Source organism: Pteronotus mesoamericanus, unplaced genomic scaffold (assembly GCF_021234165.1).
Source record: "Pteronotus mesoamericanus isolate MK-2021 breed Mesoamerican mustached bat unplaced genomic scaffold, CSHL_Meso_final contig_33, whole genome shotgun sequence".
Taxonomy (NCBI): Eukaryota; Metazoa; Chordata; class Mammalia; order Chiroptera; family Mormoopidae; genus Pteronotus; species Pteronotus mesoamericanus.
Genome location: NW_026555135.1, coordinates 14246835 through 14272161, shown reverse-complemented (window position 1 = coordinate 14272161; position 25327 = coordinate 14246835). Strand labels below are relative to the sequence as shown.

The 25327-nt window shown below is 36.7% G+C and overlaps 1 protein-coding gene across 3 annotated transcripts in view; it reads left to right on the top strand.

The window, feature by feature from the left end:
• Positions 1 to 25327, top strand: part of GRM5 (glutamate metabotropic receptor 5) — a 451151-nt gene that overhangs the window by 375008 nt on the left and 50816 nt on the right. For all 3 annotated transcript variants that reach the window (XM_054576410.1, XM_054576409.1, XM_054576408.1), the window contains exons 6-7: positions 2326 to 2452; positions 21799 to 22738. In XM_054576410.1, the coding sequence (XP_054432385.1) occupies positions 2326 to 2452; positions 21799 to 22738 (1067 nt within the window). The remainder of the gene's footprint in view (positions 1 to 2325; positions 2453 to 21798; positions 22739 to 25327) is intronic.

Genomic DNA, 25327 nt, shown 5'->3' with positions numbered 1-25327 from the left:
TTTAGAGTCCATGAAAGGGCATCAGTACAGCAAAGGTTCATAATGAAAGCAGCATTACTTCCAGGGTGTTCAAAAAAAGAATGGAATTACTATGAAAGAGAACTGTCACCACCTCTTGTATTCAAAATGAATGTGAGACAAAACATCCATAACAAGCAAAAAAAAAGTAAAACCAATCAGTTTTGAATGATCAGGAGACATATTAGTTTTCACTACTGATACAAAAAAAAATGATTGTGATATTTGAATTAATCTTGAAAAAGAGTATGAACTTATTTTGGTAAAAAAGAAGAAATTCACAAACTAATATGAACTGAACCACAGGAAGTCAGCATATTTCTAGAAAGAAAATGCAACTGCTCTTGTTTGCTCAGCCCTGTGAAGAAAAAGAATCTTTCAATATTTGAAATGGGTCTGATTGCATTACTAGTAACTGTCTAATAATTTTACCATTGTTTTACTAGAGTGGTTGAAATTACCCCAAAAATGAAATTAATGTCTCTATGGGAATATTTATGTGCATACTAATACTAAAACAGTTAACATTTTTCCTATTGTACAGTTGACAAATTACTGTGATGTGTTTTTAATTTTTATATTACTTTATTAGAGCAAGATTCCTGGCTGTATTTTAGTAAATACAGTAACGTATGTACTAAACAGAGACCTGTGCAAAAATGACATACTATCTAACTAGATAAGTTTTTGTCATACTCTGCCTATCAGTAGAATAGTTCCATTTATAAAGTTTTATACATCAAAAAACTTAGAATTTGACCAGGCTGTCCATTAATTCATCTCTGAAAAAGTTAAGTGGCATTTAATTTTAGCTTCTCTATGTTACAGCATTAAAAGGTAATGCTCAGGAAACCTTATAAAGGTAGGTATATTTAAAAAGCAAAAGTCTTGGTTTGAAGAAACAGGATCAGCTGAAGGATGCAGAACTACTTAGTGAATACAAGTAAGGCTAGAACTGTGGTGCCTTTTGATCCCCAGGCCAGTACTCTTTCCTCTACATCTTTCAAAATATCATGAACTCAATCTTTGTACAGACCAATAAACCTCAGTGTTTATAGGCATGAACCTTGAAGCCCAACAGCCACTGTTTGATTCCTAATTTACTCACATGTGTGTGTGAGCTCATTATGCCTTCATTTTCTCCCTAAAACAAACAAACAAAAAAGAATCAAATAAAACCAGCTTTGTTATAAAGAGTTGTTCAAATGTTTTAATGAGAGAATAGCATATGGCATTCACTAAATAGCCAGTAAATAGCCAATAGTTTTAGGAAGAGTACTTTAGCCTGATTAAACAGGTCTAAGGAACAATTCTGCCTCACTTCTCTGGTTATTTTAAGGAAAGGATATTTTAGGCCCTTTTTGTCACCATTCCCTACTTGTGTCATTGCAGTGTCAGGAGCCAGCACAAGGGATGGTACAAAATAAGAAAGAGGTGCCCCTTACCATTGTATTTGGCTATAGACATCTAGACATTGTTACTAGCAAAGGTCCTTAATAGAGTCAGTGTCTAAGACAAGGAATAGAGTATAAGGGGTGTGGGGAGGAAGACAACCACTTCTAAATACTAACATCTGGGATTCTTACAACTGTTAAATTATTTCAATTATTTTGTATCACCTTAAAAATCAAATAGATTAGAAGGTATGTAATAGTCACAATGATCGTATCCATGTCTACCTTCATTCCAAGCAAATCAAAGTTACTAGAATAAGAAAAAGATGGGCCGAATTATTAAACCATATTTTTAGTAGAAACAGAGACCAGGAGATTACCTCCAAAAAAAATTCAAATTCTGCCTCTTCATTCAATACAAATACCTAGTTATTTTTTTTTATCAATATCAAGATTGTTTAGCAAATACACAACATTTTTTGCTAACAATTTTCAGCTAGTGGATGGATGCCAAAGTAAATCCAGAGAGCAAAACTTCTTAATTTGAGGGAAAGAGAGGAATAGCCTCAGGAAAATTCAGTTATATATAAACATATGTAGATGTATGTATCTTTATATATGAACACAAACACGGGCACTTAATTAAATACTGATATCTAAAGCTGATTGTCCAAAGGCTTGCATTTAATTTAATTCTTGATCTATCACCAACCAATTTTATGATATTGAAATGGTCACTTAGCCTGTTTAATTATATAATGAGAATATTAATACTTATACTGCCTACCTGATAACATTTGAAATAATTTATTTGAAAGTCCTTTCTGCTTTGCAAAGCAGTGTATTTGAATAAAAAATTGCTGGATTTTTATCTTTGCAAAAAAATAATGAGAACTTTAAATATTTGCTTTAGGTGATCCGGAAGGGAGAAGTCAGCTGTTGTTGGACCTGCACACCATGTAAAGAGAATGAGTATGTCTTTGATGAGTATACCTGCAAGGCATGCCAGCTGGGGTCCTGGCCCAATGATGAACTTACAGGTACATGTATCACAATGTCAGCGTAGATACATCTCTAAAGACAAACAAACAAACAAACAAACAAACAAAAACTCTGAAAAAGACAGAGGGATCGGAGGAGGGAATCAGATCTCCAAGTATTTCTCATTTTGGTGGCCTTGGTTTATGTGACAAAGGATTTCCTTGAGAACAGAAGGCTTTGCAACAACTGGATAATCAGGAAAATCTATAGATCTTACAGAGTGATTGTCCTATATGCCCACCCTCACCACCAAAATGAATCAGAGTTCCCAAGTTTTCTACTACTACAACATTTTCACCCCATCCTCAGGATATTCTCAGAAGCTCCTATGCAGGGCCCCAGTTTACTGTCATTTGAGGTGGTAAGAGAGGGAGGGACTGGCCAGGAAGAGACTAAAATATGTCATGATGTATCCCAGAGCAAAAAGGTTACGCAGAATTGGGTAGTACTTGGTCTAAAACTCTTTGTTTGTCTTAGTACTTTTCTTTATCTAAACCAGGAACCTCCTGCTAATGGGTTTTCAAATAATGTCTGCATAGGGCAAGACTGCTTGCCCGCTGCTTGGTTGTTTTGTTTTGTTTTTTAGGGTGCAGGTGTTTGTTTTCTGTTGTTTTGGTTTGGGTTTATTTTCCGCAAACATGTTAAGGAATGTGTCATTGTGTTCTCAACATTATATTTCACAGTTATTTATATTTTTAAATATAAAAACAATATATAGCTTTCATCTTTCCTTCTAATTTATTCAGTGTATATTACATGCCTCTTTGCCTTCCACTGAAATAAAGGTACAATCTCTATCTTAAGTTAATGAGAAAGGCAAAAAGATAAAAATATGATTGCAATTAATAAAAAGACAAATTTGTGAAAAGAGGAGTATGTGGAGGGGTCATATGAAACTAAATTTTTAAAGAAAATAGAGAAAAATAATCTGGAAAGATGGCTCACCGTGTGTTATGTCAGGTCATCTAGCAGTTTTAAGATTAGTATAGATTTAGCACAGTTTAAGGCTTGAAGGTTATAATATCATCAGTGTTAGTCTCCATCCCTCACAGAACAAGAAACTATTATGGTAGTTGTATTAGCTCATTTTGAAAGCCTTTTTCTAAAACTCCTGTGATCTTAGGGTTTTTGAGACCAGTTCACATTAAAGCTTTGTTTTCAGTGATTGGCGTTTATGTAGAAAACTTTCTTTTTGTTAAAAAATAAAAATCACTGATTTAATAAGATACCCAAATGCCTTGTGTTAACATTTGAATCCTATTTTTATGAGACAATGAGCTTTCTGATCCTATTGTACATCTTGGTGTCCCCCAAGCCAAGTCAGTGGTGAATATAAAGCCTTCAATAAATTAGTTGAATAGATGAAATATAGCCCACTTGTACACTCGCAGTAAAATGTCAGAAAGAAAAACAAGTATGATGGGTTTCTGTGGGAGGGAGTGAGGAGCAGTATTGTGATCTTTACTTTTTTACTATTTCTCTACTTTTTATCAAATTCCTAATTTCAACATAGATTATCATTAAACTGAACAACTATCTTGCAGATTCAACTATCTGCATGACTAAGCACCTTGAAAGTGAATATATAGATGTAATATTTTTTGTCAGATATTTTGTAAAAACCATGCTGCTGACAATGAATATGGTCTGCTTATATATTCATTGAACAGAAAATATTTATTATTCTTATTGGCATTATAAAATAAGTGGTGGAGAAAATGAGGTTAAAAATCAGATGTGGTTCTTATATGCTTTATCATCTTAGCGGGACAGAAACATTAATCCCCCCCTTTCTCTGGCTCACTTACTCTCTCGCTCTGTCACACACAAAGACACACATGCACAGACAATCGTGTTAAGTAATATAAAGTAAAGGAATAATATATTTAAATATGCATTTAAATTAGGAAAGACATAATTTAAATGTGTAGCCATAAAAGATCTCTCTGAAGGAGTAAAAATTAGGTAACACGTAAGTGGTAAACAGAAATAGCTAGTAAAGAATCTCATGAGTTGGGACTTTCTGGCTAATGGAGAAGCACATGGGAAGGTCTGTAGATGGGGAAGCAAATAGGTATATGGTGTCAGAAGAAATCATAAAGTATCAGGGGCTAGATTACATAGAGCCTTGGAGAGCATGTTCAAGATTTGAGTGTTTATTATTAAATACAATGATAAACCATTCAGGCAGAGTACCAGAAGAAAAAAATGATTGCGTGTATATCTTTACAATATTCTAATTTCTATGAGGGAAAATACTTTGGAGAGAGATGAAAACTGGGAGCAGGAAGGCCAGTTGGGTGGTTACTGCAGGTTGGCTGGAGTAAATATTAAGTAAGGCTACCAAATAGTCTCTCTTGAAGACTGGAGAAATAAAGGCGTTCTTTCATAAAAATCAATAGTCTGGTTCCAGACAAGATCACTTTGAGATGCTTTTGAGGTTTTTCAAGTGTGAATTAATTAATTTAACAGTTAAGACCTTCTAGTCTGTGCCGGAAAATGCAATACAAACTGGAAATAGAAAATATAGTCTAACGTTCCAAGAAACATAACCTAGAGTAGCAATATTCAACCTTTCTTATTTTGTGGCACACAAACTAATCACAAAAATTCTGTGGCACACCGATCTGACAAAAATATTAGTTATAATTTTGATTCATTCAATTTGAACAAGCTGTTGTGTTGGCTGTTACCATTGTTTTTATTTGACAATATAGGGGAAAACAGGTCAGTCCCCCTGACTAAATAGTCAGGTATTGCATGTTTTAAAAATTCTTGCAGCGCATCAGTGTGCATCTTGCCACACACTGGATGAAAAATCACTGCTTTAGTAGGAGAAAAGCATGTAAACAGGTACTAACAGTGTATTAAGTGCTGTAGATGAAGAATGAACAAAGTATAATGGAAAAGTGGAGGAGGACCTACCTAACCCTGAAGAATTTGGGATGGTTTACTCTTGAGGCATGATCTTGAAGCTCACTTAGTAAAAAAAAACTGCAGATCTTATTAGAGATCATCAAGGCTATTAATGGCACCATCGTTCCCCTAAATGCCCCAACCCACAAGAAATGACTCTTCTCTATTCCTGATCACCTGTATCTAGTCATTTTTTCAAGGCTGGCTGTTTGAATTGTGAAATACTTACCCTTTCATTTCCTTTCCATCTGTAAAACTCTTCCTTTGACTAGGTTATCATCTTCTCACATTTGACTATTGCAATCATTTCCCAGTTTATTTCCCTGCTACCAAATTTATATCACATTCCTCTAAGTCTATTATGCATCTTGCTACTGGATAATGTATCCAAAATAGAGATTTATCCCTTTTATTTCATTACCAATGGTTTCATATCTCCATAGGATTCATTCCAAGTTTTTCAACATGGCACACAAAATTCTCTCTCCCACCCCTTCCTATGATCCTGCCAGTTTCAATCACCACCATTTTATAATACTCATTTTACATTCTAGTATAAAAGGCTGGTTATAATTCTTATCTACACACAGTGCTATTTGATTCTTCCATGCCCGTACATGTATTTTCTTTTCTGCCTGGAATGCACTTACACCCTGACATAGAGGAGACACTCAGTCAATGTGTGTCAGCCTACAGTAAAATGATGGGGAGAGTTACAAATGAAGATGAAAGCAGGTATTAGGACAATACTGTGAAGTGATCCTGTAACTAAAAACTTTGGACTTCATTCTATAGATAATTTGGGGCCAGTAGAGGTTTATAATTAGAAGAATGAAATGATTCCTCTAGTTACATTGATATTACGTGAAGTTTAGCTTTTAATTGATATTACAGCACTTTTCCTAAGAACCTCGAGCTGTTTGCAATCCTATATCACTGACTCTGATGCCAAGTAACAGATCACTTGGAGCTACTGGTCAGAAGACTGCTCCGATGGCTTCAGTTATTCCAAAACCTGCCACAGTCATGCTTGAGGCCAGCTAGCTTCAGGGAACATTGTAAGTCTTTCCTTTACCCACTTGGCTTATAGTTACCCCATTTTACCCTGCATCATGACAGTTCAGGCCTTTAGTCAGTGTCCTCACTGTGGTGATAGCAGCTAACTCATACATAATACTCCCTGTGTGTCAGCAACTGTTTAAAACATCTTCCAAATGTTAGTTCAGGTAATCCCAACAAAACTGTGTAAGATTGTTAACACAGTTAAGAGATCTGAGCCCACTTAAAATTGAATAATTATTTAGAAAAACAACTAAGAATGGCAATCAACTCATATTAATGTCTACATATTTATCTATAGACTTGTATATATGTATATGTTCAGAGAAAGATGTCTGAAATTAAGGTTACCTACTGATAAGAAAAGATGTTTACAAATGATGAGATTGTGGGTTAGTTTTTCATTTACTTACATATATGTGTAAACATATGTAGCCTCTAATATGAATTATATTATGAAAGTATGTTTTTATAAATAAAGCCTTTAAAATAAATGTTAAACTTGCCATATTCTTAATAGCCATCATGAACTAGCAGGAACCAGGGACCAGGAATTAGGAAGAGAAAGAGAATCTAGCATGAAAATAAGACAGAAAAGAAAGAAAGAAGGTTATACAAAGAAAGTGAGGGCAAAACATAGACAACACCCCTAATTCAATTTATTTTTATTGAGGACAGCAAGTAGCAATTCTTTATCTAACAATATTTATGTTAGCAGCAAGTAGGAAACAGAATCAGTGCCCTCAAAGAGATCATCATCCTAAATATTGATAAGTGATAATAAGATATTGAGTGTTAGCAGCAAAGAAAAGCAGAATGGTGTAGGAAGCTGTATCAGTGGAAGCACTTAAATCAGGTTTAAAGTTGCCTCTTCAGTGAATTTCATACATGCAAGCATTAAAGCAAAGATGGGAGTTGAGCAAACTAAAATGAAAGAGAAGAGTGTTTTGGACATACAGTAATGAACTGAGAGTGACATAGGCAAGCTAGGCAAAGGCCAACTCATAGGGCTTTGTAAACCATGATAAATATTTTAAAGTTCCTCCTAAGGGAAATGGAACCATTTGTTAATCATTCAGTCATCTGGTCATTCAACAAGTATAGGCCCATGTGTTGAAAATATTTCTATGACTAAAACATAAAATTACCTACCCCCATGATATTTACATTCTTAAGGAGAGAATAGTTTTAATGAGTCAATTATTATCTCCAGAATATCCAAAAACTGAATAAGAAAGGAAGTATAATCAAAATGGACTTCTGAATAAATATTATTTACATAGTCGCAATGTAAAGAGCGAATATTGTTTAAAAATTAACAGGGGGGGTACTGATTTCAGAATAGTGGTTTCAACTAGAAAGAGAGAAGGGAGTCAGATGTGAGTTGCAAAAGTGATTTCAATTATATCTGCAAACTGTATGTGTATGTGTGTGTGTAATGTGAAATGACAAAATATCAACATTTATTAAATCTGAATATTTGTTCTATAACTCCCTATGTTTAAAATTTTTATATTTAAATTATTCATACTCTTTGCACTAAGTATTGAATGCTAAAAGATAAATTTTAAAAATAAAGGCTAAATTGGGGATTTTTAAAGGAGGATAAGAGAAAATGACAGTCAGGAAATTTTGCAAATCACAATGTGAATCTGTTTGTGGTTTGGAGTATGATGATGCAGTGCGAATAAAGAGCAATGAGAAGATCTTATTAAGAAATTAAATCAATAGGAGGGTGTAATTGTTTCCCTGAGAGAAAAAGGTAACTAAAACGTGAGAGAGGAAGGAGGGATAATATTGGAAGGCAACAATTTAAGCTAGGCACTCACAGAATTCCCTAAAAGCTGCTGCCAAGATAACATTTTTATTGCACACCATTCCTCACCAGATACAGGCAAAAATTGTCCTAGAAAAAATCTTTAATTTGTCTTCTCTCAAAGAATTTAGGATAGGATGTAAGTAGCAGATCTTTAGCTCCCCAATCCGAAGCCAAAAGCATGGAAACACTTCCAGGTGGGTTTGCCAACTCTGGCCACCTTCCAACAAACGCAAGTAAAAAAGAAAAAAAGCAAAAACAACATGGCTTTCAAAAAGTAACTTGATGGAAAGCTTTTTGAGGAACTTAGAATGATTTTTTGCTTTTTCACTCATAAAGAAATGTATTTTACTTTATGTGCAAAGCATAAAATGGAAGAGAGGCACCACATATCAGCATTTTAATGTCAATACGAACATTCTCTAAGAAGTTTCTTTTGTTCCCTAAGTTACCTAATTGATTTGGAGGTAGGACCTACCTTTGTATCTTCCCTTGAGGGGAAAAGAGAACAAACAAAAGAGAGTTGCTGGGAACCTAGGAAAGAATGGAAAGCTCCAAGGAGGCATAACCATTGACACATTTTATAATTCCAGCTCTTGAGTTACTGTCTTCTGACAAATGGTTACTTCATGTGTGTTCCTGGAGTTATTTTTTAAACTTTTATCAAGTACACTAAATAAAAACATGGGAGGATTGCTTTTCATTACCAATAATTAAAACTATCCTTTTAAATCTTATGAGGTAAATATTACTGTTTTACAGTTGAATTAAGACCCCAGAAGATTCTGTATGTTGCTCAAAATCACAAATCTAGTGAAAAATCAAGCCAGGGACTATGATTTCACTACTTTATGCTACCTGCCTTTATTCACAGTCATGTTTTGAAGCCTCATCGTTTCAGGAAATTACAGAAAGAGAAAAAAATCAGCTTTCAATCACCAGGTTGCTCTGATATTTTTCATTTCAAATGTACTTAAAATGAGCTGCCTATTTAATTATTACGATTCAATTAAGACAAGAAAAGGGGTGAATAAAAAAAGCCTTGCCATTTATTAAGTATCATGTGTCTCTGAATCTTTAAGGGAGTTTAGATAAGAAATGTGTTTATTCCTGTTAAAATAATTGTAATAAATAGGTCTCATTAATATTAAAAATAGAACATGCTTTCAGAATAACATGCTATTATTTCTTGGCTTCTAGGTTAGGTAATAACCTGAATAGGAACATGATACATAGCTGGTTATCTTATCATTTATCCATTCAGCAAAAGTTCTTTTATCAAGTTTTCAATGCTGTACTAGGTTCTAGTGATAGAAATATAAAAGGAAAGTATCTGACCTTCCATTTATATGGAATCAAATGTCTTTAGTAGAGGGGGCTGACTCAACACTGAAAGGAAAAGAAATCAACAGAGACAAGAGGGAAGGGGGGGGCAGGGAAAGGGAAGGGAAGGGGAAAGTCAAGGAACATATAGCAAGGACTCATGGACAAAACCAAAGGGGAAGAGCTGAGGGAGGGAAGGTGGGAGGGGGCAAGGGAAAGAGAGGGGGGAAGGCAGAGACAAATGTATTTAAAAAGTAAATAAATTAATTAAAAAAAATTAAAAAAAAGCTCTAAAAAAAATAAAAAATAAAAAAAAAGAATTTATTCTACATTCACATTCAGGAGAGACAAAATATTGAATGTTTTAGTTTAAAGCAATAGTGATACGGTAGTTATAGATGAAGAAAATATGGCTTATAAATATATATCTTTCAAAGCAAAAAAAAAAATGTAACATATGATACACACAATAGTTGAGTCATATGCCAAGTGCGATGGTGGCACAGAGGACAGAAGTACTCCTTGGCAAATAGTTCCAACTAAGCACAAACACAGCACTGGAAACTGACCAGGAGTGTACATGGAGCCACACTCCTACCCTCAAGTATTCCATAGCCCAGGCGGACACACACATAAATAAGCAGTTCAATAATATTAACTGTTATTTCCCCAGTGTTAAAAAAAGTTTTATAAAATTTATAGTGATGAGGAATGAGCATAGAGATAAATAGATTGATTTAAGAATGAATGAATAATAAAATCCAGAAAAAAGTTCCAACCTCTCGCTTTTGAATGTCTTACATATTTGAAAGTTAAGTACATTAAGTATGCCTGGCATATAGTAAAAACAGATTTAATGTTGGTCTAATGAAAGAATAAAAGAGGAGGAAGTAAGGGAGAGCATGAAGAAACAAATGAACAAACAGAGGAAAGAAATGAAGGAGGAAAAAAAGAAAGAGCAAGGAGAAGGATAAGAATTGATCACTATAGGAACATTGAGGAGAGAATATTAGCCAAATCTTGAGTGTTTAGTGGTTCCTTCTGAAAGAAAACAGAATCAATGCATATAAAAGTGAGAAGTTAATTGGGTAAAAAGGAAAGAAATTTTCAAACAGGAAGGAAAGACCCTAAGGTTGATATAACATGTCCTATCAAAAAAAAAAAGTATATTTTTTCCAATATCACAAAGCTATTCAGAAACAAATGAATAACTATTACACATTCACCTTTCTATCAAAGTCTACACTATGGGAACCACCCTTTTCTAAAGAATAAATATCATAACTAAAAATGACCAGCTGTAAAAAAAAAAAAAAAGTGACCACTTTGTCTAATAATATAATTTCCAGGTCCCTAAGCACTTCTCAAATTTCCCTTGTTAATTTTTCTACATAAACATTCACCAATAAAATCTAAGGAAGGTGAATTTATGACAAGTAAATTATCTCTAATATTTCATCTTTATTACCTTCCAATAGCACAACGATTTAAATCAAAAGGCTTTGGAGTCAGACATATCCATGTTGAAATCCATATTCCATCATTGACATATTGGTGTGACTTTATGCAAATAAATTTCCTTCTCTGATCTTCAGCTTCCTCTACCATTAAATGGAAGTAGTAGCAGTAATGAATTTATAGATTTATTGGGGAAGTTAAATAGCATTAATAAATTTACTACCCCTTAACAACCCAATTATATTGTTATCTCTCCAGTGTTCAAAAAAAAAGTTTTTAAAAAATATAGTGATGAGAAATAAACACAGAAATGAGTGGATTGACTTAAGAATAAATGAATGATAAAATCTGAAAAAAGTTTCAACCTCTCTCTATTGAATGTTTTACACATTTAAAAGTAGGATGCTTTAAAGGACCTGGGCAGACGCTTTTCTAAGGAGGAGATACAGAGGGCCCAGAGGCATTTGAAAGGATGCTCTGCATCACTAGCCATTAGAGAAATGCAGATCAAAACCACCATGAGGTACCACCTCACACCGGTCAGAATGGCCATCATAAACAGATCCACAAACAACAGGTGCTGGCGAGGCTGTGGAGAAAAGGGAACTCTAGTCCACTGTTGGTGGGAATGCAGACTGGTGCAGCCACTATGGAAAGCAGTGTGGAATTTCCTCAGAAAGCTGAAAATGGAACTGCCTTTTGATCCAGCGATTCCCCTGCTGGGACTATACCCTGAGAACACCAAAACGCCAATACAAAAGAACCTATGCACCCCAATGTTCATAGCAGCACAATTTACAATAGCCAAGTCTTGGAAGCAACCTAAATGCCCATCAGTAGATGATTGGATCAAAAAATTATGGTACATATACACAATGGAATACTACGCAGCAGAAAGAAAAAAAGAAGTACTAAACTTCGCAACAGCATGGATGGAACTGGAGAGCATCATGCTAAGCGAAATAAGCCAGGGGGCGAAAGACAAATACCATATGATCTCACCTATAAGCGGAACCTAACCAACAATGCAAAGAAGCAAGGCAAATATGACCAGCAACACTGAAAGGAAAAGAAATCAACAGAGACAAGAGGGAAGGGGGGGCAGGGAAAGGGAAGGGAAGGGGAAAGTCAAGGAACATATAGCAAGGACTCATGGACAAAACCAAAGGGGAAGAGCTGAGAGAGGGAAGGTGGGAGGGGGCAAGGGAAAGAGGGGGGGGAAGGCAGAGACAAATGTATTTAAAAAGTAAATAAATTAATTAAAATAAAAAAAAATAAATAAATTTACTAGATTTAAAATTAAAAAAAAAAAATAAAAGTAGGATGCTTTAAGTCAATGACTATCTAGCCCAGTGAATGGCACAGAGTAGGCAAAAAATTTGTATTTGTTGAACTAAACTTACTATTATAAATATTTCTCTTAACTTGAATTATCTTTTTAGAACTTCTGATTCTAAATGAATGGGTTACACAAGTTTACTAGTAACCTGAAAACTGTAAATATAGTCATGAGCCACAACACTACTAAAAATCATCTGCCTTTTTTTTTAATCACTCTCTCTGATTTTAAAAAAAAAGTTTTCTGGTTTTATTTATGATTTCATTACCTACTTTTGATCTTTTTCTTACATACAGGGGAATAAATATTTAACCTTCCAAGGAAGGATCTCACATCTATTACCTTCAATACTTCTGTATTAGAGTCAACTATTAGTTGAGTAGTATTTGAAATAAAACTAAGGATAGAGTTTTACAGTGTTCCAGGGATCAGTTGTGACCTTCTTTTCTATCTACATTTGCTTCATTGGACATCTTACTCAGTCTCATATTATTAAGTATTACCCATACACTGAAAATTTCTGAATTTAAATATATAACCTACACTCTTCATCTAATCTCCAGACTGGAACACTCAACTGCTGACTTGACATATTTATGAAAATGTCAAATAGATATCTCAAATCCTACATTTCCAAAGTGCAAATCCAGGTCTCTCCCTTTATTCCCAAGGCTGCTCTATCTTTAGCATTCCATATTTCACCTGATGGTAAATCCATTCTTTCATTAACTCAGGCCAATACCTTTGGAATCTTCTTTTGACTTTTCTCCTATCCTTCAGTCAATTAGTAAAAAATCCCCATTGACTCTTCCTTCAAATACAGAGTTATACCATTACCTCCACTGTAAGATCTCTGGTCCTAGTTAGTAATCAACATTAATCACCTTTACTGCTGAAATAACCTCCTAATAGTCTTAATGGTCCTTGCCCCTCCCTACAGCCACTTCTCAAGACCCCAGGCAGAGATACCTTTTCAAAAGCAAGCCAGACCATGTTAGTCCATTGTCTAAGAACCTACAATGCTTTCCTATTTCATTCAAAGTCCTTACAAATTATTATCTGGCCCCTTGTTATCTCCCTGGACTACTTTCCCCTTCACTTCATCTCCCTCTCACCCCATCACGTAGGTCATTTTGTTCTTCTTTAAAATACCTGGAAGTCTCTTACCCTGGAGTCGTCGTCCCAGCTGTTCTCTGCCTGGAGTGTCCCACTGTAGACACAGGGCTTTATCCTTCCCTCCTGCAAATTCTACCTGGCATGTCTACCCCAACCAACTTGTTTAACATTACAAATTGCCCACCTTACCCAATTTGATCTCTTATTTTCTTTATTAATACATAACCTTTTATCCTGTTATACTGTTTATGCATTATTTTTGTTGATTATATATTGTCAGTCTCCCCATTTGGAATATAAGTTCAAGGACAGGGTTTGTTTGTTTGTTTGTTTGAATGATTTGTCACTTGGGAATAAGTAGGTCCTAAAACATAGTAAATACTCAATGAATATTTGCTGAAGAAATATATTATGGAATAGAAGAAAGAAAACAAATTTTTATGTACTGAGTACCTATCATTCATTATAATAGAAACTTAGCTTTCTGTCAGCTAATCCTATGTGCATTATCTGCATTTTATCAAAGAAAAACAACCCTGAGGTTGAAAATGTAAAATATCTGTGTTGTATTTGCACAGTAAGTAGCAGAAGTAAGGTGCAAACATAAGAGTAAAAGTCTCTCTGAAAACTCATGCTTTCCCCTTGGTACAATGCTGCAGGTGATGTAGAAATGACTATGAATCACTGGATTCTTTCTAAAATCATCTCTAAAATCCTGTGAAAATTTTTGTGCACTTGTGCTTTAAAAACAATGAGTTGTTTCTGGTTGTGCTCCAAAGAAAAATGATTTTTTAAAAAAAAATGAAATGCCAAGGCTCATGCATTGAAAATTTGTAAAATGCCTTTTTACTCTTCCATTTTCTCAATTCTCATTAACTTATAAATTTGTTTATCCCACCAGATGAGTCAGAAAAATGTTATATTTATAAATGTAATACAATTTGCTGCAGAAAAAAAACAGTTGCTAAAAGGCCCTCTCTCAATGGAACTTTTCAAAACAGGTCCTCAAAGAGAACATAAACCAGTTTTCCTCTTGCTAGAAACTAAGCAATAAAAATGTACATTGTGCTCTTTTTCACAGTGATAAATTTGTGGTATGGCTAAAAATAATGTCATCATGGTCAAAAACCACTCTGATATAACCAGACTGAAGAAAATAATGTGGTTTCATTGATTTCAGGTTTTGAAAAATATAGCTTACCCAAAATAAATTATCACATTTCCCCCCAAGACCATAAAACATTATAACACAGTGCTTACCACTACAGTCTCTCACCACTTGGAAGATGCTTCATAAAGCATCAGTATATGATATGAATAATATGAAGCAGATAAATGTCTCCTATCTTTCTACCTCTTAAAAGTCAGATTAAGTCAAATGAAAAATTCAGAGAGCATATGCACTACCTTGTACTTACAAACAATTTAAGATAATAAAATACCATTTACTTGGGGCTCTGTATATATAAACAGGCAAGAAAGATAAAATAGGCCTAGCTTTTCCCCAGAAGAACATAGGACAACCTAATAAAACACACGGGCACTTTAATGGATATTGAGTCACTACTGTTTTATGTACGTACGTCTCTTTTTCCTCTATCACTTCACAATTATTAAGTCATTGTTCAAGCCACATGTTATTTTATATGGTCCCCATACTAATTGTTGAGATGTAGGCAGGAAGGTATTATTATATTCCCTCCTACAATTTTAACTGACTTCCCATCTGCACTGTCAGCAGCACTTCTGGAGATGAAATTCTCTTATAACACTAAATTAGTACGATGCTATAAAGGTATTATTCTTCTGCACATCTGATTCTTGAATTTTGGCTATTTCCTTTACATTTCTGCTTCCCATTCTATGTCTGTACTTCTCCTTGTATAGTTCCTTTCACTTGAAATGCTTTTCCATCCCAACCCTACCTCAGTTCCCTTAACTAAAAAGGAATGAAATAATGGTACCTCCCTCATAGAATATTGCGGGCACCAAAGAAGGTGGTGAGTGTAGAGTGCTCAGCACAGTGCCTCGCAGAGTTAAGTCACAGAGCCTGAGCATTTGACCCACACCCTCTTTTAAAGGAATAAACAATTGCCTTTATATCACCATGGTGCAGGCCCAGTCGCTTGCATAAAGTACATGCTCAGTAACAGGCACTGAACTAGGAAGTGAGTGTAACGCTCTAGTTGTGCTAGGTGAACAATATTCAATATCTAATCAGCACATTTTATTATTTAGTTTCATATGATGTGTTTTTCCGCTTTATCTGCAGTATGACCAGAAGTCGTAATTTTCAAAGCTGATCCCTACAAAATATGCACCTGTGATAATTCTTCCCCTTAGTACTCGGCACTATGATTAAATCATTCTTTATGCCTTAACTATGAAATGAATCCTTAAATGCAATTTCAAATTCCACTATAAAATGTAACCAATAACAAAGAACAAAAATAAAAACTACACTAAAATATAGCTCAAGTTGGCTCAACCCTCTGAGAGAATTTTGTTTAGGGGATCTAAACCTACACTATGTAATAAGCCTGGAAGGGCTGGGTCCAGTGATAAATGACTGGCTGTGAGTCCCCTTGGAGCAGCGGTAGGAATGCCCCGTGGTCAATCCTTGTTCGCTTGTGCTGTGGTTATTCGGTGCCCATTCAGAAAAAAATGTCTGCACTAGGGAACTTCAGAAACACAAACCCAACAATTTACCAATCAGAGTCTCTAACCAGAGACCCTCAAGACATATAGGCTGGGATGACAACCTTGCTGAAGAGTTTGCACTAATGTGATTTTTCAGATGGGAGCATGGATTTATGTCAGAAAAACAAATACCAAATACTTACATTACCACTGACCCTACCTTGCCCATGGCAGACATTGTTAATTACTCATGATTCTCTTTCCTTTAGTAGCCTCAGGACCCCATTCGGAGGGACACTTGATCAATTTTCTTCTCCTGAGGTAGCATAAATCAATCAACCAATCAAGCAAGCAAGTAATCAAAAATCCCAGAGGGTTTTAATCTCGGTCTCAATATGTTAGCATATTGAACCTCATATTGCCCCTCTGTAAAATAGAGGAACAACTCCTACTTCACTTGTTTATTATAAAAATTAGCTAAGATATCCAGGACAGTACCTGACATGTAGTAGGTGTTCAGTAAATGTTAGTATACTCCTATTTTTAAAATGCTGGTGTGACCAGGAACAAGGCAACTTCCAACTGAGGCAGTTTCTGATAAAACTTAACTAATATTTGGATACAGACGAAATTTTTATTTGAAGGAGTGATCAAGGTCTGTTTTCATACTAAGGTAATGGTAAAGATCAAGTCTATGACATGCTTTCCCTCAGAGGACTTGAGGTGCTTTTTTTTCTGGCCTCAGGTAAAAAATGTTGCAATTAACAGCATTCTTGCAAACAGTTAATCTGAACGTTAAGTTAGATGGCCCTTGTTTACTACCTTCCCCGTTCTTCTACCCATATTTCCTAGATTCAATGAATTACTCAGTTAGATTAATCAGTCAATCATAAAACACTTAACAATACTTAATCAATACCAGGAATATTCCTAATGTGGGACATGTCATGCTACTAGGCAGTAGGCCTTTAAAGTACTTATTTAGCTTTGTCCTCTTCTGGTTACTAAAATCTTGACTAATATTTAGATACAATACACTGAATTTAGTCTTCTGTCTGTCACAACTAGAGCGTAACAGTTTTTTGAGGAGGAACCCTCCCCCCCAAAAAAACCTGGAATTTATTTATTAAAAATTATGTATTTATTCTTATGTATTTATGTATATATTTAAGCTTCAGTCACCTTCAAAGTAATTTCCATTTGATGCAATACACCTATCGATACCTTTTTTTCCATTGCTCAAAATAGTTTTTGACCTTGTTAATATTGATGCCTTTTAGTGCTTCTGCCACCTTTTGTTTCACCTCTTCCACATCAGCAAAATATTTCCCTCTGAGGACTTTTTTCATCCAGAGAAACAAAAAAAAAGTCCCTCAGGATGAGATAGAGTGAATAGGGAGGGTGGGGCACAGGGTCCATGCTGTTTTTGGTCAAAATCTGCTGAACACTCAGCACTATGTGGGCAGATATGCTCATAAGTCACCCACCATGAAGTGAGCAAACAGGTTGAAAGAGTCTTCAAAAAAGTTCACTGAAGCCAAACACAGCCTCTCACAACAACACCAGCTGGTTCACTGATACAGATGGGTTCCTAGAACACTCACTTAGTGGGAGAAGCCTGTACTACAAGGGACCCGCCCTGCAGAAGATAATTCCAGTTTTTTTGACCATCCCCCTTGTGCATAACATTTCTGTAATCGGGACTTCTTATAAGGAAACAAGTTTTGCTGAGAGTGATTTTATCCAAATACCAGACAAGAATTATATACTTTGGTTATATAGCAAATATATTGATTTGTAAATTGCTATGCTAACTGTATAAGTGAGACACTGTGCTTAGTACTGAGGATCTGTCTGTGAGCAAGAGAGACAAAGTTCTTAATACCAGGGTGCTTATAGTCAACCAGGGAGGACACACCCTAACAATATAATCAATCTCTCTCTCTCTCTCTCTCTCTCTCTCTCTTTCTCTGTGTGTCTCTCTCTCTGTCTCTCTCTCTCTCATACACACACACACACACACACACACACACACACACACACACAAATTCCAATTCTTCTGAACTATGGAAGTTATGAAAAAGTTTAGCTTAGGTTTAATGAAGAGAAAATATATCACATATTACAAGATCAGGGATATGGACAATGCAGAAAACATCCTGAGCCTGCATTGCTCTGATATCTCATACCAACACCCTAGATATCCAGAGCTAGAAGGGTAAAGGGAGAAGGAAGGCATTCAGTGGTCTGTTGATAGAACAACTTGAAAGCAAGCATGATGTCGTTAGTCACCAGTCAACACCTTGTCCTCTAGCAGAATGATTGCTCATGTATCAGTTTTGTATACTTGAAATGGCCTAACCAGCAGCTGAGGACATGTACATCTGACTCTCAGACACTAACAATAGCAACTTCCCTTCCTCCAAAAATATACCAGGAATAATAAAACTTGTTAAGGATTTCCTGCTTAGCCTACTTGCAGAATATCAGGCACCTGTCCCAGGATCTCTGACTTCTCATTCCTTCTGCCTGAACAGACATTTGGAGCAAGGTTAAAAAATGCAATAGTTTAGGACTATTAATTGAGGAATATTAACCCTGTAAAATTAATACCAAAACAGTGAGCATGAATAAGCACCAGTCATTGCTGAGGAGTCACATCATTTTTAGGTGTCCAGAAAATCAGTGGACCATCTGTTTTCCCATTAGATGTGTCAGACCACATTGGTGAAATCACAAGATGAATCTGGATAATACCATTTTGGCAGCTCACTTTCCCTTCTAATAAGAAAGTTGTATTTTCAATATATATTTCACTTCAAGCTATGAAAAGATGAATTGTACTAGAGAACCATAAAATATGGATCAAGCATTAAGGGGGAGGAAAGTGAGAAGTGGATAGCTATTTAAATAGATGCCATCAAGTAATAAGCCATGGTTTTCCAACCAATGGCTTATCTGCATTTCTAGAAAGCAATGTAATGATGCACATCTTCTGAGAAACTTTAATATGCTTGCTAGGAGGGAACTTCGCTGGCATGATCAAGATCTTTCAGTCTAAAATGGGATAATATGTATATGCTAAATTGATAAAATTTATAATAAAACTGTAAAATATATACACTATAGATTCTTAGTTAACCTCTCTATGCCCTTCCAGTATGTCAGACCTTACCATTACACTAAGAATGAAGCAGGAATAAATGGGAAAATGCCCATAATCCACAGAAGAAAATAAAGAAGAGAATTAGGAAGAATACCAAGCATTCAGATGTTTGTAAACCAATACACATAGTAGGGGTACTAATTGATGAAAATTTAAATTTCTATTGTAGTAGGGTTAAAATTGTCTCAAGATTCTGAGATTTGGTAGAACGTGTTCCATGACAGGAATACAGAAATGGAAGGATATCATTCCTTGTTCAAAAGAAATAAATCTAATAGTGGGGGATGGGGGGATATAAGGGAAAGATATATTACCAGGATAGATATCTGTAATCCTGAAGCTTAAAGCTTTGTGCAAGATCTTTGGGTAAGGATTTAAGAAAAAAAGTGATATTTTTAGAGGAAGGTATGCTGGACCATCCAATTAAGCACTCACCTCTGCCTTCTGACACACTTCCTTCTGGCTGATCTGTCTTATGACTTCCCTGACACATCCTCTTCCTTGCCATTCTTTAATGTTGGTGTTACATCAGACCTCTAGGCCCTGATCTCACCTACATCTCTGAATTTCTTCACCGATTGCTTTCATTTACATGTGTCTTACTTCCCCCTGTAAACAAGTGATGTGTAAAGCTGTAAGTTCCACCCTGATATCTCTTCTCAGCCCCTGTTTCCATCTCCTCAGTAGGTCGTAGGTACTTCAAACATAATATCGCCAAACTAGAACTCAATATCGTTCCCGTAAAATATGACCTTTACTTCCTATAGCCTTTACCTTCGTTAATAGACTTGCCATCAACTTAGGTAGAAGTCTCTCTCCTGATTCTTCCATGTGTCTGCCTCACAATTTCTTCAATCCTAGATCTAAAATATCTTCACTAGCTGAGTATTGTCTTCAGTACAGTGACTTTGAATTTTTGATCTATCATCCCTTGACTTTCTTCAGTGACAGCCTTTTTGACCAGCTTCTTTGCCTCCAAAATCCACCTGCCATCCTGACCAGCCTTTCCAATCTATCTTCCCCCACCACTAGTCTCACCACTACGTAAGACAATGTAGTTCGTGGAAAGCCAGAGGTAAGGTTATGGTGATCACACCTTTGAATTATTATAGAAGACATTTGCACTCTGGAATTACTACATAAGACATTTGCACTTCTGGATGAGAAGACAATCTGATAATCTTCAAGATTGGGTTGCCAACCAAGGACCAAGGACCAGTTATGTAGTCTTTGAGCTTAAGATTCCTTTGTCCCACCCCTAATGTACTGATTCAAAATATCCTAAGTTTAGATCCTTGAATTGTACTTCTGTAGGCTCTCCAAGTGATTGTAATGCACATCTGTTTTTGGAAACTCTAAGATCTTGTCCAATTATAAGATTCAGTGATTATGACACTCTAATCAGAATCCAATTTGCTATTCCAAGAAAATAGTGCAAAAGTATTTTGTGTAATGGCAGCATCATTTAACTAAACATAAAACCTTCTGAGTGGTGCAGATTTAATGAAAAAAACATTCATTTAAATGTATAAATTCTGGTAAATTTGTGAAAATAATTGCATCACATTAGAGGCATGCTTTATGCACATTTCTTCCAACATACATATCTAATGAGGTTTTCTTCAGTTTCACACATGATGTTAATTATTTGCACATGAATGGGTGAAGAAAATATTTAATGTAAAAAAAGTAGTGAATGTTATCATAAGCAAAACATCTAGCAATTAGAGTGTTAATTACATTTAGATAAAAGCAATTAAGATTTAGCAGAACAGCAGAAAAAAGAAGAGAGTAAAATGAAAACCTGTTTCCCTCATTGGCCATGAGCTACTAATGTCCTAGTAATTGATATAGGAGACATGGTACATAGTACCCAAAGCAGAGCTTCTGTCATTAGCTAGTAGGGATCAACTCAAAAAAGAAATCTAAAAAGAAGGCATGTAACTCCAATAATGTAAAATTTTGTCATTTTTTTTTCTGTTGTGTAATAAAATGACATGTAAAAAAAAAACAAATTCTGCAAGCCCGGAGTAGAGAATAATTTGAGGAATGTTAGCACTTGCCATACAGGCCAACTGTTTGCTTTTGCAGTCAATTTTCCTGTTGCCTCCTTTTTTTTTTTTAACACTGTCTTCTCTTCTATAACATTGGAATAATATGATTCTCTGAAAATCCTTACTTTTCTGTGCAGTAGACTCAAGAACATCATCAAGGGGCTTTAGAAGCCCCTCCCACCTGATTATTTTTTATGAAGGCAGGAAACATGTTCATGTTCTTCACCATTTTGTTTTCAGAACAGGAACAGTTCTTACCACAAAATATGTATTAATAACATAAAGATAAATATTTTGTGAATGAATCCATGAAGAGATGAGTAGCATGGGGTCCTGAGACTGAAATGACAGACTGGAGAAAAAGGGAAAGGGTCATAAGCAGCTGCTTGTAAGTGAGGCACAACTGGCCCAAGTAAAATTTCTTCCTTCTTTTTCAAAATGTGTCTGTATCTCTGCAGGTTGTGATTTGATCCCAGTACAGTACCTTCGCTGGGGGGACCCTGAGCCAATTGCAGCTGTGGTGTTCGCCTGCCTCGGCCTGCTGGCCACCCTGTTTGTTACCGCAGTCTTCATCATTTACCGGGATACCCCCGTAGTCAAGTCCTCCAGCAGGGAACTCTGCTACATTATCCTTGCTGGCATCTGCCTGGGCTACTTATGTACCTTCTGCCTCATTGCAAAGCCCAAACAGATTTATTGCTACCTTCAGAGAATCGGCATTGGTCTCTCTCCAGCCATGAGCTACTCCGCCCTTGTAACCAAGACCAACCGTATTGCGAGGATCCTGGCTGGCAGCAAGAAGAAAATCTGTACCAAAAAACCCCGATTCATGAGTGCCTGTGCCCAGCTGGTGATTGCTTTCATTCTCATATGCATCCAGTTGGGCATCATCGTTGCCCTCTTTATAATGGAGCCTCCTGATATAATGCACGACTACCCCAGCATTCGGGAAGTCTACCTGATTTGTAACACCACCAACCTAGGAGTGGTCACTCCTCTCGGATACAATGGGTTGCTGATTTTGAGCTGTACCTTCTATGCTTTCAAGACCAGAAATGTTCCAGCTAACTTCAACGAGGCCAAGTATATCGCCTTCACAATGTACACCACCTGCATTATATGGCTGGCCTTTGTGCCAATCTACTTTGGCAGCAATTACAAAATCATCACCATGTGCTTCTCAGTCAGCCTCAGCGCTACCGTGGCGCTAGGCTGCATGTTTGTGCCGAAGGTATACATCATCCTGGCCAAGCCGGAGAGAAACGTGCGCAGCGCCTTCACCACCTCTACCGTGGTGCGCATGCACGTCGGGGATGGCAAGTCATCCTCGGCAGCCAGCAGATCCAGCAGCCTAGTCAACCTGTGGAAGAGGAGAGGCTCCTCTGGGGAAACCTTAAGGTAAAAGCTTTGGGGACCTTGTGGGGCACTGGCCCTATGGCTGAAGCGGTAGCATTTGTTTCCTGGGTTTTTTAAGTGGAAAATATCAGAGTGAATGAAGCTATAGGAGGCATGGTGCTGGGAAAGGGGCTTTGGACATTTCCACAGAATGGTTTCTGTGGGGTTAATTGGATGAGGACCCAGGGACTTAGGCCAAGCCAGAAACATAGAAGTTGAGACCTCTAATAAAGCAAAGAGTTACAGCAAAAGGTGGGTGAGATGCACGAGCAGGGAGAGTACAATTAAATCATTGAGCCAAGGCAAGGCCCTCCAGGTCCTGAGGGGACAGGGATACTTTGTGGGCTAAATTCTAGTTCACCAGAAAAGAGTAGAGAAAATTATTTTTAACAAAGAAGAATACGCTGAGAACAGAACACCAAGAGCCTCACACTTCCAACCGCATTTGCATGTGCCTGAACTTTTTTCAAGTCCAGAAGAGCCATCGATTGCCCAGGCCATAGAGGTATGAGAATGTAGAATTTATATTCAGGTTCTTAATGGGCAACTTGAACTATTTGAGAAATGTCTGAGAAGATGAAAGAGATAAGAGAATAAAGTAGCTTTGACTATAATCTTCCTAAACAATCATCCAGCCTCCTACTTTCTATGTTGCCTGTAGCCCTATCCCACCCCACTAAGTTCAGTACCACATGTATGGTTACTGGGCAATTGTCATCTGAAAAGAATCTCAAGTCAAGAGTCAGTGGTTCCCCCCATGAGAAGGACTGCCCTATGGGATAAATGCCCCCCTTAAGATACTTCAAAAGGCAAGGAGAACATCTTGTCAGTGGCTTGGGGACAAATTCGAAGGTGTTACAAAAGCTAAAGAGTTTGTTGAACTGGAAATAAGGATTTTCTCTCATTAAGAAGTGTATATCGAGAGAGCTAATCATGACCCGTCTACTAACTCTACAGAAATTTGACAATTTTCCTAAAATCTACGTAAATGGAAGGTAAATAGATTTCAAATGGAAGATAAATAGCTAAATGATATTGCTTGAAGAATTCTCTTATACCATCATTTAGCCTACATAAAAAGTCCTACTTTCTATGAGCCCTAATTCCCCAAAGCCCAAGTTGAGGTGATGGTAAAGACACTGTGTCTGCTTAGGACTGAAAAAGATCCACAAGGTACTTAGAGTTATCCACGTGGCCCAATTCATTTGTATTATTAAGGTATATTCTTGCCTCTTTCAATTCTTTTTAATTCCTGTATGCCTCTCATCTCTTTCCATGCACCTTGTACAAGGCAGTCAACTAAAGTGTAAACCTCAGGAAAAAACTGTCTTCTATGTCTTCAATAAATCCTGAAGATGTCATGTTCTATACACAGAAGGCCTTCCATATCTCAAACCTGCTGGCATATTTTCCATCTGCCTTCCTGACTCCTCTCTAATACATTCTTTTTCAGAAACTTCTGCAAGATCAGCCTTTTATTTTGTCTAAGAACATTTATTTTTCAAACTTACTTTATCAGGCTTTCTTTAAATTCTTTCTGCACGTAAAATCTTCCCTGGCACCCTGATAAAACACACAGGTTGCCAAGGGGACAGAACTGTGAGTGTGTGCCAAAGCAGCCCCGAGACTCCTGAGGGCAGGCTCCTTAGAGACAACATGGAGCTGCGGCGAAGAGCACCAGCTTTGGAGCCTGAGCTTGAGCACTGGCACTGCCATTTCTTCTCTCAGAGCCTTAGTTTCTTCATCTTCCAAACTGAGATCATCTCGCCTACTTCATAAAATTGTAAAGAGAGAAAGACTTACTATGTATAAAGTCCAGGCACACAGTCGATAGTTTACTGAAGGTAGTAGGGGCCAGACCTAGATAGCATTGGGATTGAATCCTGGCAGCATCGCTTACCAGCTGTGTAACCTAACAGGAAGCAAATCACTTAACCTTTCTCTGCCTTAGTTTCCTCCTCTGATGAATGGAAATGATGAAATACATACTTCATCCAGTGACTGTAAGACTAAGTGAGTTAATGTGTGTAAAGTGTATATGCCATATAGTAAGTGCTTTTTAAGTGTTTGCTATTAAATTAACAAGTCAGTCTTCTTCAGTATCTGAAAATCTCTGTGTCAGGTATGCAACCAGGCTGATCTTACTAACAACGAGAGCATAATGAAAGGTAGTACAGATCTACAGACACATTGATACAGCCTGGGCTCTCCAGGGCATTTCCATCCTTACATTATCCAACTTCTTGGCAAACTATAGAGCATACCCCAGTTTGTCCCAGTTCGAGCAGGGAAAGTTCCTTGGGAGTGAGGGCCTCGTCTACCTTGTTCATTACTGTGCCTCCAGTGCCTGGAAGTATGGAGAAAGGTGCTTGGCATATAGAAGATACTCAGTAATCATTTGTTGAATGAGTGGATTTGGGAAGGTAGACATGTGGTAGGGATTTTTGTCTGTTCAAGTGTGCATACTACTGCCCTCTAGTGGCTCTGCTTTTGTACATTAAGCCAGCAAGGGCCTGCATTATGCACATCCCCTGCACTCCTGTGATCACCGGCTTCTGCCAAAGAGTCAGGACATTAATCCCATCCATTGAT